Here is a 17,463-nt window from a genome sequence, read left to right as displayed (position 1 = left end):
TGTGTGTGTTTGTATGCTTGTGTGTGTGTGTGTGTGTGTGTGTGTGTGTGTGTGTGTGTGTGTGTGTGTGTGTGTGTCTCCTCCCGGGAGAGCTTGGCTTCCTCTGCTCTGTTATTTCAACGGAACTGGCGGAGGCCGGGAGGAAATTACACTCCCCTCCTCCGGCTCGTAAAGACCTCCTCCAATCAAGGGCTCCTCTTGCAAAGTGGAATTAAACACACACACACGCTCACACTCACAGATATCTATGTGCGTACACACAAACACAGACTTTTGTCTATAACTTATAGTCTGCCTCATTGCATTTCATAATGGCATTTCCAACAGGGTCAATGGGGAAAGACGATTAAAATGAAAGTGAGCCAGTGGAAATAATAGTAGTTGAGCTGTTATATGGCGGAGCCCTCATAGATCAGTTACCTACTGTATGCTCTTTCGGTTGTAGGTGTTTTGTGTTTGCGTGTGTGCTTGAATGCTTGTTGCTGAGGCTATGTTGCTATGGTAACACCGGAATCGGCCATTGGCCCAGAAGTGTGCAGAACTGTGGTCGTGTCGAGTGTATTTGTGCACTTTTGTGTGCGTTTCTCTGTGAAACGGACAAATGAGAGATTAAGTGAGACTCTAATGATCTGTTCATTTGCAATGGATCTAAATCTTGCTGATAGAGATCAATATGAATTGGAATGTGTGTCAGACATAGAAATACAGTAAGAAACAGTCACATACACACATGCAAACACGTTTCTGTGAACAATCTAGTTAAATGAAACAGTTTGATTTAGCAAAATAGCCATTAGCTTCCACTGGTGTCCCCTTTCAATAAGATGCTAAAGATTGATAGACTGCTCAGTGTGTATGTGTTTGCGTGTATGTATTGTACATACAAGCTGTGTTTGAGCTTCTCTTTGTGTTGTTCATATTTGCTCACTGTGTGAGTGTATGTACGGAGTATGTGTTTGGGTGTGGACTCTGTTAAGAGACAGCTAAAATAAGTTGGAACATCTGTCTATCAGCCAAATGTGGTTTATCACGACAAAGCCAACGGCGATATTTCTAACAACCCTCCTCCCAACATCTGTGCGTGCGCGCGCGCGTGTGTGTGTGTGTGTGCAAGTGTGATTGCGTGTATTTTTCGCCATGTGATTTCCTCTGATAGTTGTGGCTTGTTCTGTCTCATCAGGCCTTTGCAGACAATACGGTTCAGCTGAAGTTTTACTTTCATACGTCCATTAATGCACTCAAACGAACACACATGCTACACACACACACACACACACACACACACACACACACACACACACACACAGGATTACTAGGAAGTAAAATATATTAATTCATCCAATTCAAAAGTAGTGGTAAATAACGAGTTAGATAAGACAAGGTAAACAAAGAATATTACATTTTGTTTTTAAATACATTTATGTGATAAATTTTGTTTATTACCAATAGTGTATTTCTCATATTGACTAAAAATTGACTAAAAAGTCAATATGAGAAAGATTAAAGACAAATAAAATCTAAAACATTGAATGAATTTCATTTTTCCAACATACATAATCTGAGTTTATCTTGGTTTCCTTTCCTGAAGTGTAACTGATGCTCATCATTCAAATTATTGTAGACTTTATTTCATAAATGAAGTGTGGGTGCGTACGAAGTTGTGCGATGAAGTGGTTGTTCAAACCAAATTATTTAATTGTTCCATTGCTTTTAATGGAACTGTTTCAAGTGTGTTTAACTTTAAATGAGATTCTTGATCAAATTTTACTCTGGTGGTGGCCAAAACAACAGAAAACATCAGTTTAATTTATGAACCACAACCTCGCACTTGCCTCCACTTCCCCTGTGTTTGTCTGGGGAGAGAAAGGCCCAGTTGTTACCTGTCCGTATAGCTCCCCTGCGGAGCTCGGTGGGCTTATCCAAACACAGAGAGAGAGAGAGAGAATAAGGGAGGAGGAAGCAGAGAGAGAAACAAGAGGGAAAGGGGAGAGCGAGAGGCGCGCTGACACGCTTGACTGCACCGCCACTGACCTCCCAGCACCGCCCCAGCAGTCCCCCTCCCCTCCCCGCCACCTCGCCGCCTATCTCCCTCTGTGCACCTCTCCCCCTCCCCCTCCCGCTGCTCCCCTCATCCCTCCCCCCCTGCCCTGTGCCGCTCCACTGGGCTGAAACTGCCCGCTCGGCTCAGCGCGTGGGGGCCGAGGGTGCAAGAGAGCATGAGCGTGTGTGTGTGTGTGTGTGTGTGTGTGTGTGTAAGAGTGTGTGTGTGTGTGTGTGTGGAGTGGGGGGGGGGGGGACTTGGTCGCATGCCTGTCCGCCCCACAGTGCTTTCTTTTTTTTTTCCTCTTTCGCTCACACAGCCTTGAACAACCAAGTGTTGCCGAAAGTCTGTACATAAACCACATACATACGTGTGCACACATTGTTATCCAGATTCAGATTTATTTTGCCAAGTATGTTTGCACTCATGAGGAGTTTTACTTGATAAGGACGGTGCCGGATCTTATGGCACATTTATAGTTTCTCATCTGAAAAGTTCAATTCAATTCAGTTTTATTTATATAGTGCCAAATCACAATCACAACAAAACTACAGTCGTCTAAACAACTTCCTCCAACCAAAATTTATCCAAAACCTCAAATGAATTTACTGAAAATTGTTAAGTCAAGATCTGTAGTGTTTAAAAAAAATTAAATAAATAAAAAAATAAATATATATATATATATATATATATATATATATATATATATATATATATATATGTATGTATGTGTGTATATATTTATATATAATACACACACACACACACACACACACTAAACACTGTACATTAATTGTGGTCAGAGATACTCTTCATACTCTAGTTTTGGGAAAATACAAGTCAGATTTGTGAAGTTGTACCTGTTGATGGTGCTGATGCCGTCTGATTATTGATAATATTTTTGCTGCAAACCAAGAACAACATGGCTAAACCCATTCACAAATGCAAAAGTAGACACTGTTGTCATTGCTGTCGTATGAAGCTACAGAACAACACAGATTGCTGTTAGGTGAAAATTGTGCTAATTATATATAAAGTATATAAAAAGTTGATGTTTTCCTATTACATCATACAAACATGTTGAATATAACCAGACAAGTTGACAAGCAGACAAACAAGCAGCAAATAAACTCTTATCAATCTGATATATCGGGGTCGAAGGAGTGAATATGGATATATACATGAACAAATGAATGTGGTTTTGCACTATAATGGGGAAAAATGGGATTATAAATGGCTACGATGTATAAATAAACATACCAGTATGTTTACGCGCTTTTTGGCGAGTGTATGTTTGTATGAGTGGTGGTATTTCTCTACCTGTGTCTATATGAGTATTATATTCTTATGCCAGAAGAATTCAACATGTTTCTAATTACATATCTACAGCCATATGTTGTGAATAAACTTTACTGTTCGTGCAGATATTGCTTTAAGTTTGTTTACACGCACACTAATAATTTGATTATAACCATATCAGGCAAATGTAAGGCTTGTCAGTTTTTCTGCGGCCTGTGCAGTATAATATGCCTTTGTCTGATTTCTTTCACTTCATGTTTTGATTCTCCATGTGCACCAGAACGGTCATGGAATACGTTGGATGCAAATGGGTGTTTCTATGAACAAACAGTGTCATGGCTAGTAGTAGTGGTGGTTGGACAAAAAAAAAACAAAAAAACATCAAAATTATTTCAGGATGACAGCTTTTATGTCACAACAAACACTCGAAGTAATAGAAGTAATAGAGATTGTGTTTAGGAGCTCTGTGAAAGCAACAGTGATAAACACAAACTCAGTCTCTCCATTTTCTCCTTGTTGCGGCGCTAAAATACTTTCTACAGGCGACTGCATGTTCTTACAGACATTATCCTGACTATCAAACATCATATCAATCATATAAGCATTATTATTAGGTTACTGGGGAAATCTGGTTACTGCGAACCATGTAAACACTTTAATCAAACTATTACTTTAATCTGATTATTCACAGTAATCCGGTTATACCAGCCATGTTTGCATACTGAGCGATCTCAATTTGACGAAAGCTGACAAATTTACAGCTAATCACCCTTCAGAGGCGCACCTGTGAAAATGTCAGGACGGCTTTCCGTGCGTTGAAGTTAGAGACAAGGTGGTGAGACTAATCAAGTAAAAATTTGTTTTTTTGTATTTTGTGATGAACTGGATCTCAGACTCACACAAACACACAGCAGACAAATTGTTTGTTTTGGCCTTGTTTCAGAGCTCTTATGTGAGTGCAGTAATGACCGCTTCACCCCCCACTCCCACCCTCCTCACACTCATTTTTTTTCCCTCTCTCCTTCTCTGTCGTCTCCTCATCTCCCCCCCTTTCCCGGAGTGCTCGCGCCAAGTCGGCCCGCCATCCCGCCTACACACACACACACACACACGCACACGCACATACACACATACACACACACACACACACACACACAACGAGGTAACGGCAGACAGGCGCGTGACTCATTAGGCATTCGTCCCCCAGGGGGATCGCTGGGGGGGCGCGTGCGAGGGAGAGAGAGCGCCGCAGCTGCAGGAATGTCACGGGCTGCTACCGCTGTGTGTGCGTGTGTGTGTGTGTTTGTATGTGTGTGTGTGTGTCTAATGTGTGTGTGGGTGTGTGCTCGCTAATGCTGGTTGGAGCCAGCGGCAGGGCGCTGCACCTTTCAGGAAATAACGCAAGGAGAAAGAAAAAACACACTTATTAGTCCTCTTTTCCACCAAGAGCTTATTTAAAAGTCTGAAATAAATTTAGAGAGAAAACATTAGATTGCCTTATAATTTCTGCTTGAATTTAAACGCCTTCTTTGGCCAGTGCGCAGCGGTGATATTAGCCTGTATTGTTTTGCACTTAATATATTACAAGAGCATTTTGTTGCTTTTAATCCAAACCCTCGCTATGAATTTATTAATTCAAGACGCCGCCAAAATGAGTTACTGGAACGTATATGGGTGCTAATGTAAGCACATTGCTCACCATATGTAGTCACCAGATCAATGTTTTTCCTTGAAATATTAAAGCTTTGTTGCTCTATTAGTTGAATGAGAATGTATGCAGCGGATGTTTTTTGGCCCTTAAAAGACCACATTAAGAGTACTTTTGACCTGTTGACTTGTCTTGACTTCTACATTGTGTGCAGTAAATCTCAGCCTATCTCACTAAATAACATTCAGTGCTGTTCAGAGACTTGAAATTTGATAGGCAGTGAAAATAACGTGGCTATTTGCTAAAGCTAAAATTACAGTATTTTTCCATTTCAAACATTAAAATTTGAATTTTGAATTCAATTCAACTGAACTGTCATGGTTGTTTACAATGAAACATACTGTAGGTTTGCCATTTGAGTGCAACTTCCTGACAATGGAAAGAAATTGACAAAAACAGAAGAAGAAGACAGTCATAACCTTAAAAAAATATAATAATTTACAGAGAAACATCATAATTTTACTGTTCACTGTAAACATATGAAAGTAACATATTGTTCCATTGGCCTAAACAGCTGTAGATGGCTCTGATTAATTGAGTCATGCATTAAGAGGGTAGAAAAAACACATCTCTAACAAAATCAGTGTGCCAATATAAATGTGTAGTAGAATAATTCATTAAGATTAGTGAAATGGTAATTACCTATAAGTTGAACTTTCAGATGTTTGGTCACAAATGATCAACATGAATGGAAGTGAATGTTGTTTAGTAAAGTAGCACTTTAAACACTAGTGTGTTAAAGACATGCTGGATGAAAGTAAACAGCATGGCTGTTTAATGTGGTGTATATAGATCTCTATGTTAAGTCATATAATGAACATAATGAACACCTGCACTGCTGTTTGCCTGAACTTAAAGTATCAAACTTGCATCATTCAGCATTTTAAGGTGAAGTCTAGTTTCTAGGATTCTCAGAGCGTCTATACTGTACTGTTGGAGAATTCATGTATTAATGAATGTGAATGTAGAGATTGTGTTTTTGATTGTCATGGACTGATAAGACCATTAAGACTATTGTCTGTCTAGATTATGTAAAATGTTGTGTCATTGTGTCCCTCTGCGTGTGCATCTGTATGTATGTGTGTCTTTTTATTTTTTATTTTTTGAGTGTAAATGTGAAGCCCAGATATATTTCTTGGCTGCCTGTCAGACAGAAAGCGTGGGAGGTGATATTCATAGAGGTGCTTTTAGTGGGACTTTTATGAGAGACTTTTTTCCATGGCTGAAAGGAGGCTGACCACACACAGCAAGGTTGCCTCAGCTCTGCGCACACCCGTGTGTGTTTGTACGTGCACGTATGAGCCTGAGCGTTCAGGCGCCCTTCCTTTGAGCGCTCCTACGTGGGCTGCCAGGGGTGTGTTTTGCTTCATGTTTTGTTTCGGAGAGCCCTCCCCCGTGCTGCGGAAGTGTTGCCGGAAGCAGTGGGAGCTCACCCCCAGTTCTGCGTCAGTGCCACTAAAGAAAGGATCGGGGCTTTCCGGGAGGAGAGAGGAGGGAGGAAGAGAGGGGGGTGCTGTCAGCCTGGGTATGTCACGGCCATGTGGGTGGTTGTCTACACACTTACACACACTCAGATACACAGCCACAGTCACGACTGCTCTTAGACAAACTATTCTTGTACATACTATATTGCTGGCATGCTCCAAGTAAAATCCCCCGCTTTGGAGGGGATTTCTAAGGAACAGGAACAGGTGTGTGTGTGTGTGCATGTGTATGTGTGTGTGTGTAGGTGGAGGGGGTAGCGCGCATGTGCACTTGTGTGTTTTCCCTCACGATCTGTAGAGAGCAATAAAGAGACTTGGAGGTGGAGAATTTGTATTTAACAGATGTGTGTGACAGATGTAACAGTTGTTGCATATGTGCAAGAGTGTTGATCTGTTGTTCTTGACGTGATGTTTCGCTCCCGTCCCGTCCCCCCCCTCCCCCCCCAACGCCCCGTCGGAGCTCCAGCACCGACTTCCTACAGCAAGGCCTTGTGTGGAAGCAGCAGAAACATCAGAAAGTGATCCACTGTCCTCAAACGCTGGAGCAGAATTTGAAGAAAGCTGCGACAGGAGAGAAGAAAGGAGGAAAAACCTCTTTTCTGGCACAGCTCGAAAAAAAAAGAGAGAAAAGGAGAGAAATGTGCAGAACTCTGTGGCCTGCTCATCCTGGGGGATGTTTTCATCTTTCTGTCTTTTTCCCTCCCCAACTCTTTTTAATGTCTGCCATTTGAGAGACTCCAGAGGGGCTGCACCTGTTTGCCTCTTGGCTAGGAGCCCCCAAATCCCTCCTCCTGCCCCCGCCTGCCACTCATGCTGCCGCGCCTCCTGGGATGGAAGGAGCGAGGGAAGGAGGGAGAGGGGAGGGAGTGGTGGAGAGCGGGGTTGCGTGTGGTGGAAGGGATAGCTGGAGGGCTTAAAGGCGTCCGGGAGTAAGAGCAGAGATGTAGGCACACAGAGAAAGAGAGAGGGGAATATAGTTTCAAATCCAAGTCCACTCTCCCACACCGGACAGACCTTCCTTCTGTTGAGCTTTCTCTCATGTTTTGACTCACCACATTCTCTTTTATTTCTGTATTTTTCTCTCACCTTTTCTATGCTCTCTCCTGCACAAACCCACATCCACTCTCACTCTCTTCCCTGTTAACTTTTCTACACAACCCATCGTTGCTCTCTTCCAGTTTTCTCCCCTTGGCTCTATCTCCTCTACTGTTTCTCTGCCCTCTCGTTTCTATAACTCCTCGACTCCTCTCTCCCCTCTTTCGCCCCCTCCTCCCATCTCTCTGTGATAGGACTATGTTAATCTGCAGTGACCTCTTCAGGTCACATTAAAGGTCGCCCAGCTTCAATTCCTAACGCCCCTAGGGCCACACTCTCGTCTTTATCCCTTCTTTTCTCCTCTTACTCCTGGCAGCTTTGGAAGAAAATCACAATACACCAACACCCAATACACCAACCAACTTTTCCCCTCATCAGTTTGGTTTTAGAGTAGACAAGTATGGTAAACTTTTGCACTCGGTGCTGTTGGAAAAAAACAGCTTGTGTCAAGAGGAAGTTACTCCATAACTGCAGACATACCCAGTTAGAATAAAATATAGGTGGATTCTTTCAGTATTACTTCATAATTTATTCACAAAGAGTAAACAAGGCTTGATGATATCTGTCTGGAGGCTGAATGTCAGTCTCACAGTTTGTGTTGTTCTGGTCATAGTTCCAGCCATGCTGACGTTTCTATCATTGCCATTGAACCAGTTTTTTTTGGAGGCTTGTAACGTTTTTTTTGGCTCCTTATTAGAATATTTTAAAATAATATTTTGTGTTAAAGTTTAATGCAGCGGTTTGTCTGATGTACCCCTTCACTGACACCACCCATCATGTTACAAATGTGTTCATCTGAATCGCTTTAAAACTTGATGTTATTTAACACCAATAATTACATGAAAGTGGATATTGTTTCAATATTTAATTGAACTGTCTCAACTCTTGACGGTGAAGTTTGCATCATATCATCAGTTGGAGTGGCAGAAAGTGGATGTTTCAACCATTTATCCATCGCTATTAGCAAACTGTTAAAACGGTTTAACTTTTACTTTTAGCCAAATTGCAGTTTAAGCAGTTTATTCATCATGTTTAGCAATTTGTTTTATAATAACTATTTATAACAATTTTGATATTTCAACCGTTTATCATGAAGCTACTTCAAGCATGTATCCTTTACTTTTAGTTGTTTAGACTTCTCTACTCGCTAGCTAGTTTCCATGCATATTTAATCTAAACAGGCAGTGTTCAGGTGTTACAGATGACTCAATATGCGGATATATTTTTTTAATCAATGTCTGTTTTTTCAATTTAGTCGAGCTACTCCACAATCTTTCCATGTACCCCCTGGCAACTGCAGGAGTACCCCCTGAGGTACAAGTACCCCTGGTTGGGATTGCTGCAACTTTAAACAAACAAATGCAAATCACTAAAATAATAAAAAAAAATGCTGCATAAATTAATTATAAGAAAATGAAGAAACATTTAACGATTGACAACCCGTGCAGAGTCAAGAAAGGCACTGCAAATAAGGAAAACATAAGCAAATACAGAAATGCTGCATGTTGTACAGAACAAACGGAGCTGAACAACACAACACTGGTACCATCATGTTTAGTACTTTAGACTCAAGGAATAGTGAATCCTGTTACTAAAGTGCCATCTTTTCTTTTTGCCTTGTGTAGAACCGCGGGCGCTTGGCTGAGAAACGCACCATCCCCCTTCCCCCCAACCGGGTGCCCAAGAAGGAGCTGGCCTCCATCTTCAGCAGTGACGACAGCGAAGGCAGCGAGCGGGCCAGTGGGGATCATGCCCACATCAAGCAGGAGGACGAGTTGCATTACAGTATAATGAGAAAGAGGTGAGGCACCTATTACTTCTATGACCAAGGCTTCAATGTATCCTGAAGGACGATATAAACAAGTTTGACATTTGGGTTAAATGTTGTTCTTCTATCAGGTACCAGTTAATATGCAGATTTTTTACGTATCACGTTTTCTTTCGTTTTTGGTATTTAGCTGACACATAGTAATAACATACATTGTGGTGAAATCACCACAAAAAGAACATGTCATGCTAACCTCTGAGGTTCCACTTTTATCAAAAATAGTTAATAGTAATAGTAAGTCTGTTGTGTTTGCTTTTCTTCAGATCCCGTGTAAAAGCAGACTGACAACTTTTTCCTTTAAATGGCACCTCAGACCATTGAGAGCTGTGTCTCAAAAATATACTTATGGCTTTTCGCTTTGGGATGTCTAATGGAAGGATGTGTGCTGAGTTTTGAAAGTGTTAATTGGTTTGTTGGTTTGCAATTTCTAGCTCCTGCCAAGTCTCAGTATATCTGTCTTGACTTGATATTGAAAGACTGAGTCACCTGAGTCACCGCTGTATGCTTCTTCCCATCCTGTGCTGTACTTGGCAGCAGATTAATCATAGTATGATAATATAAAACATTTATAAGTCGTTATGTCTTTATATCCTGTTACTGCACTTTTTCATCTCAAATGTAAAACATTTTGAGAATACATTTCAAATCTATGCTCATCTTGATGTGCGTCAATTCTTGCTCCTCAATTAACAATTTAATACGATTTTAGAGTTGACGGCATAAAATAAGTAAATGACACAAACCGACTTGGAATACAGACTAGGATTAATAGGAAGAGGATGCACATGCTGCCTCAAAAACACTTCAGCAGATATAAAAAAAAGCACAATATGACATGTATCCATAAACAATCAGTCTCTGGATCCTCATCCATCACACTACAGTCTTGTTGTTGTTATTTTCATCAAATCAGGAGGAAAGAAAAATGCTTAATGGGAATATTTTGTTTCAGTCCTGCCATTGTTATTTTCGAGAAGTAGTTAGCATCATCCATAGGAACAATACCACTAGTGGTATGTATTAGGAATACAGCTTAAATGGCATCAGAAAGGTCAGTGGTTTATTCATAAAATCAAAAAATGTTGCATTTTGGTGTGAATCAGTAAATGGCTGCTTAATTGTTGAAAATTTTCACAATAATAGATGGAGAAGAGCGCTCAGGAGTTGTATACACATTAGACTGGGTTTGTCATAAAAATGTAGGCTGCATTTACGAAAAATCCTGTTTGGATTCGAGTGAATAATCACGTTCACATCTTCATTCATACAAATACACACACACACACACACACGCACACACGCACGGTCGGGGTTACAGTGAGGTCATCTCGTTAAGATGAATCAAATGGGCTCTGATGGGAGCAGCGCTGCTTCTCTGTACACTCTGCTTTGTTAGAAACAAACTAAAAAAAAATCAGATTATAATTTTAAAAGTTTGCTCCCTTTACAATTAGCACTTTGATCCTTGTGAAATTAAGACATTTAAAATCTGAAATCAACATCACGTGGATTTGTGATTACTTGGTACGTATATAAATATGCTAAATTTGCTGTCTGTCCCATGCAGCCACCTTAAGACCTGTGGTGATTGAGGTTTAGAGGTTGTAGCACTTTAAATATGGAATGCCCGCATCCTTAGACCCGCTGATTGTGTGGCTTCTTTTAAAAAGCAGCTAAAGACGTACCTGTTTAGACAGGCGTTTGGGTAACCTGTAGGCACCAGGTCAACATTTTGTGTTTTTATTGTGTATTTTTATTGTGTATTGTGGTCACTTCATCTGCTATGATTTCTTTGTTTTTTGTATGTTGTATTATGCTCTTGTAAAGCACTTTGTGACTCGTGTCTATGAAAAGCGCTATGCAAATAAATTTTACTTACTTACATAAACAGAATTGTATAATTCAGAAATCAGACTATGGACAGATATGATGCAGAAGCTGTTTATTGATTAACCTCAGAAAGTCCCTAGCTGCATTATAAGCAGCTTGTGCAACCTCATTATGGGGGGGGGGGGGGGGGGGGGGATGTTTTTCATGTCTTGAGACTTGCGTGTGACACGGTGGACAGCACAGCAACTGTGAAGCTTTAAATGGATCCACTAACCTCATTTAAGAGGGCTTCCCCTCCCCCTGACACTTGTGCCGCTGGCGTGTTAAGATGATAATGAATTTAAAGAACACTTATGACTAATATGTCAGGCTTTTACCCTTTGAAAGGCGACGGACTCGCTGGAGCCGCAGCTCCGGTCTGTCCTGGGCATCCGTCTCAGCCCTGCTTTATCCCCCAATGCGGGTCTGGACGAAAGGGATAATGGGATGTCCAATCACGGAAATGTGATTTCCATTGACCGCAGCTTCGTAAGTGAGTCGTAGAAGGGTCTTAACAAATTGGATTTGGCCAATGGATGTGAAAAATACAGGGCCTCTGTATACATGTGTGAGTGTATCTGTGCTGTCTCATCCACACATCATCAGGGCCGGCGGCAGCACCGTGTCGCACCCACTTGGATACTGCAACCTGCCCACTGTAACTGCACTTTAATCTACATGGGCACATTGAAGCAGCGTGTGTCAAGTATTTATCTAAAATATTATATCATAGCAACACCTCACATAACAAATTACCATCAGTTGGCATTGTTAAGAGACACTTTAGACTCAGTTTCCAGCGCATAGTTAGATATAGTGCTATAAAGAGTAGATAGTTTGATAAGCTCATGTGGCTGATTGTTGGATTTGTCTGTTAGTTTCAGCAGGAGTCTTTATAGGTCTTCATAGCTTGTCATCTTCATCCGGACGTCTTCTTGAGTCCATTATAAGCTGGTACACCTTCTTTTAGCCAGATTAATGCTAATAGTCGCCGGCTTTACAGACAATTAGTTTAGTATGTGCTCCATAGATCTGCACTTGCCCTGCTGAATAAGCACAGAGCATCTAGAGGCTGAAGCCAAGCTACAAAGTCAACCAAATAATCATTATCAAAACAGCACAATAAGGCATACACAGGCACTCCTTGGGGTATCAGAACCAAGGTCTAATGTGGCTCCTGTGCAACATACAGGAACTGAAAGGTGGAAACAAAATCTAGTTATCACCTTGGTGTATTGCCTTGGTGTCAGTGCTGCAGATTGTTTGTATTTGACTTGGGTTCGTTAACACAGATTTATGGATTTCATCTCAGGGACTAAATATTTGATGGTGGTAACTTTGGATTTTAATGTTTTACTCGAGGTCAAAACAAAGCCTACCTTAGTGTTTGTTTCAGTCGGCCATAGATAACAAGGTTTTGATTGAAAAGTGCTGACTGAGAGTCTGGGTAATTACCAGGCAACCAACCCTGGATTTTATAAGTTACACCCGCTGACGTCTGCCTTTCAGCCTGCGCTCTCTAGAAAAAAAAAATCCACCATACCAGTTATTAACCTTCATCAAAACAAACTAAGGAAGTTTCTTAGTTTTTTAATCATGCATGAGGCCATTTGATATTTGATAACTTTCATCTTCAAAAAAAGTATATATTACTGCAGACTAAATAGATTAAGGAAGAGATTAAGGAAGGTCTGTGGACCTTTACCTCAGACAGACAAAAGTATAAAACAACAAAACTGTACCAAATCAAATCATTTTTTTCCATATTGTCCTGTCCACTCAACGGTGAGTAAAGCTGATTGAAACAAGCAATACTGAATTCAGCAGAACCTACTGACATCCCGTCTTTTGGCCTGGCCTTTTGTCTTCAGCGGTGAAGTTATAGTTTAAGTCATTGTGGGCATAATTTTGATAGACCTGGTTATAGTAGGTGTGAACTTTTGTCTGGTTGATTGTGTTTTTTTTACCTCAGTGAAAAACTGAGGCAGCGTGAGCTTTGGTGCTCATTGAGAGAAAACTGCAGTGCTGCAGTAGTGTTTGTTGCAGGTTCATACTGATAGAAGACTGCTTAATTAAATTACAACCAAATAGAAGACTTGGATAAACCTTTAGAAGAATCTGATATTTCTACCACCTCTCTGCATGAAAACTGATCTTTTCATGTAGCAGCATTGGCTCATATTTGTTAATGGGTACGCCACACTCAATCTGAGCAATAACCAGAGAGAGAACCACTGATGCTGAGTTAGCTACTGTATTTCTATTGTGTTTGACATTTTGTCCTCTGGCTTTATTGAACAACTGTGTCATTGCCTTATGCCAGTAAGGGGTCACGGACAGTGTGAAATTACTGGAAATGGCTCTCCCCTAAAGCACTAATTAGTGAGCTTGGAGGTTTTATAGCTTTCTAGAAGAGCTTTCCGCTTGGAGAATTTTTGGCCTTGTTTACACTTGTTTTTCATGGCAACAACGTCGCAGCAAGTTAGTAGTTGATTGGGCGTTGGCTAGGAGCAAGAAGTTCAATATTTCCACATAGAAAAGTGTTTTGTCTATTATTTCCCTGTCAAAACACAGGATCAACAAAAAGATGGTCAACAGTCTTTCAGTAATTTAGTCTTAGATTTGGCTTCGGCTTGAGGTTCATCATGTAATGATTACTGAGAGCTTTGGCCTTTCATACAGACTCTACAGTACAACCGTGTGGTCTTCAGAAGCTCAAAAGGATTAAATCACATGCTGAAAATGTAACAGATTTCTTTTTTAAATCATGTGAATTGAAATGTTCCTTAAAACTGTAGAAGAAGTTATTTCCAAATTGTGAAAATGAAAAAGATAACAGCTCAGAAACCTGTAAGCCAGAAGAGAAATTAACAGTAAACCCAGCAGAGTGTACATGACTCATTGCAGGAGAACCTAAATGCAACATGGCGGTCTTACCCTATTTCCATTGTACTTTTCTTTTCTCCCTTGGCTGCCTTATCGACCTCATGTCAGCCTGTACAGCGAAGGAACAACAAGGAGAAGTGAAGCCCAACTGAGGCTGGTCTACTCTTACTTATTTATGTATCTATTTCTGTATTTATTCATTACCCCCTCTGCTTGCTGGGTTCCCAGTTGCGAGCTGCCTTTCGATCCAATTGTGAGCAGCATGACAATTGTATTTCCGTTGCTCACAGGAATCAGACAAAACATAAAATGTATATAAAACAGATCCATTTCCTGCCTCAAGCTTTATCTGTCCTGAAGAATAGTTATTTCCTAAATCGTTTTTTCCTGTAGAGCATTGAAGAAACTTTACTGGTTCCCTCTTTTTCTCAGTATTCTTGCCCAAGTCCATACCTTAATATGCTGGGGTTGTTGAATATTGCATTTTGCCTGGTAGTATTTGAATGTTGCTGTGGGCCACCTGTGCAGGTTGGAGTGGGCTGTGTGTTCGGGCTGTTGTCTGGAGAGCAGAGGAGGCTACACAGTAAACCTGCGAGCACCAGATGTTACACACCGCTTGCGACCTGTCTCTCTCTCTCTCTCTTCTCTGTCTCTCTTGCTCTCTTTCTCCTCCTCCACCCCTCCACCTTCACATCCCTGCTGTCTGTCTGTCAGCACTTTCCCAGTGGTGGTGTGAGACATGGCGTCAGGGTGCCTGGGCTGCCAGCTTCTGCCAACTCACACTGTGACCTCCAGCCCCGCCACCTCAGCTCCACGTGCCAACGCCACAGCAGGGCACTACTGGGCATTTATACTGAGTCGGCTCCCTGTGCCAGGGGAAGAGTCTTTTCTTGTTGTTTGGACCGTTTTGAATTGTAATTCCTACTGTAATGGAAGAGGGGAGCACAACCTTTTCTTAACAAAAGAAAGAGCCCACGCAGCTGATCTGGCAGATGGAATTCATCAACACTTACGAAAATAGTGGCCAATTTTATTTTTTGGTAGACGTGTGATTCCGAGTAGTAGTATTTATTAAAAAGTATTGTTTTAGAATGCTGATAATGTCGTCTTGTAGTATTAATGGCAACCTATAAGTCACATGAATGGACTGTGTAAAAGGAAACTTAAAAACAACCTCACACATCACCCTGAAGAAGACAACATAGCTAAAAATAACGTAAGGTGATAGAAACAATGTGTTCTGGGGAACAGTGGTGCGACATGTTTTAATTTTGATGGACTTGCATTGAAGCTCACACCGGTTGGCACCTCACTGTGTGCATGTTCTCAGAGTTAGAGATTGGAGATGTATGTTTCAGCAATAAGTTAGAATTTCAATTACTGTAAAAAAAATATGAAACATATTCACAAAATATTGTTATTTATTTGTAGGGACTATCATAAGTTTATTGAGAATGCATAGGCTAGAAACATTCAAAGAAAACAGCAGTAGAAATTTGAAGTGTGATTATCAAATATTGACAGTTAGCATCAAATGTTATTTCTTGATTTTAAAAAAATCAGGAATTTACCACAGTTGCATGGGGCAGTTAAACTCATTTTGTTGTTAAATGTACATGATTATATTCCCCAGACTGAGGCGTTGAAAAAATTTGTTGTTTGGTATCAGTACTGAAACTCAGATATGTATTGGTATGATAGCCAGTCCAAGTAGAAATTTGATAGAGACATCGTGATATCATCTCAGTAATGTTGGACACCAGTAGTATCCATGACAGACTTTGAGTATTAACACATATTAGTCATCCCAGTGTCTGGGTCAGTGTATCTGTCCTGTGGTCAGGGATGAAGGGGCGGTATTGACCAGTTTAGGGATGAGCTGTGGATGAGATGATTGTCTCCGGCGTGCACCTGGGTGATAAGAAGGCGGCTCATGTCCTTCTTAGCTGTCAGACCCAACAGCCATAATATAACCCCCCTCCATCCTCGCCGTGGCCCCCGTCCTTCTCAGCTAACCCCAGCCTTAGGAGCTCCTTAGGGAGCGCTGACTCAGGTGACTGGGTTTTAAACACCATCCCCACCCCCCTCTCCGTCTTCCAGGGCTTGAGTATGACCTTGCCTCCACCCACAGAAAGAGCGGAGGAGGGGGTTGAGGGAGGGCAGCGAAGGGTAGGGATAGGGCTAGGCCCTCATTAGCCCAAGCTGAGGCGGGACAGCTCAGGAAAAGTGCGCTAATTACCCCACTAACAATGTCCTTGCCGTTCATGGCTTAGAGCGGCCACTTCGCTACGGGATAATAACCCCATAACCTCTCTGAGAAGTTCAGGATGGCATTATCATGATCACTTTGAGTGATGGAAAGAGGGTAGTGTTTTAAAGCAGCTAGCTGATTGATGGATTTGGCTGCAGTTTCTCACAGTGGAGTGTGTAACTGCAGTGGTTGTGATGTGTGTTTTGGAGTCACTGGGTGACGCAGATACATTATTATATGACTTTAAGCACAATTAAAAAACCTTCCCTGCATCTCATTTTCTTTTTGAAGAAAACCATTGGGCTCTCAGACACAGATAGCTACTAATTTTAGCAAGTTACATTCTAAAAAGAAGTCTATCATTAGTCTAAAAAGTTTGCAGTCGCAGTCCAATCAAGCGTCTCCTTGCTTAGCAACTGGTGGTGACTGTTTTGTCTGGGACTGTTTCTGAGTCATTGCTTCACTGTGACTGAAAGGTGACTGGTGAAGCCAGCACGGCCAGCATTAGGCCCTCTATGCTCCCCTTCATCTTTTCTGTTAGCGTGTGGAAAACAGCTTGGCGACCGACAGCCTGACATTACAGCAGGAGCCTGTAATCATGGGACTGTAAAAACCCAAATCCAGCAGCCGCAAACAGTGTGGCCTCGTCATAGCGGTGGCAGCTAAGAACCATTCACCGCTTCTGTCCCATAAACTCTGCTTGCCGTGTCATACCAGACCCCCTTCATAGATGATTCTGCTTTCAATAAACTTGCCAGTTAAGCCTATAAACGAGATTCCTGCTGACACAAGAGGATGCTGATACAATCAAACTGACATGTCTAATGCATGTTTTTAGGCTTATTTTGTGGAGAAAATGGGAGTGTGCATGAACTGTCCTGTTCTTTTGGGCTTTGGGACTCTCTTTAGTGTAGCATGTATGTCATTTTTGGAACATAACCTAAAGAATATTCAACCCTGAAACTCCCCTACCACACAAGCTGTTTGCCATTACGCCGTGAA

The 17,463-nt window shown here is 41.4% G+C and overlaps 1 protein-coding gene across 6 annotated transcripts in view; it reads left to right on the top strand.

Moving 5' to 3' along the window:
- The window catches only part of samd11 (sterile alpha motif domain containing 11), an 87,471-nt gene that overhangs the window by 40,497 nt on the left and 29,511 nt on the right, over positions 1 to 17,463 (top strand). For all 6 annotated transcript variants that reach the window (XM_044352354.1, XM_044352350.1, XM_044352351.1 and 3 more), the window contains one exon: positions 9,253 to 9,428. In XM_044352354.1, the coding sequence (XP_044208289.1) occupies positions 9,253 to 9,428 (176 nt within the window). The remainder of the gene's footprint in view (positions 1 to 9,252; positions 9,429 to 17,463) is intronic.

This window comes from Thunnus albacares, chromosome 5 (genome assembly GCF_914725855.1).
Source record: "Thunnus albacares chromosome 5, fThuAlb1.1, whole genome shotgun sequence".
NCBI classification, from domain to species: Eukaryota; Metazoa; Chordata; class Actinopteri; order Scombriformes; family Scombridae; genus Thunnus; species Thunnus albacares.
This window is presented reverse-complemented; position numbering and strand designations above follow the sequence as displayed.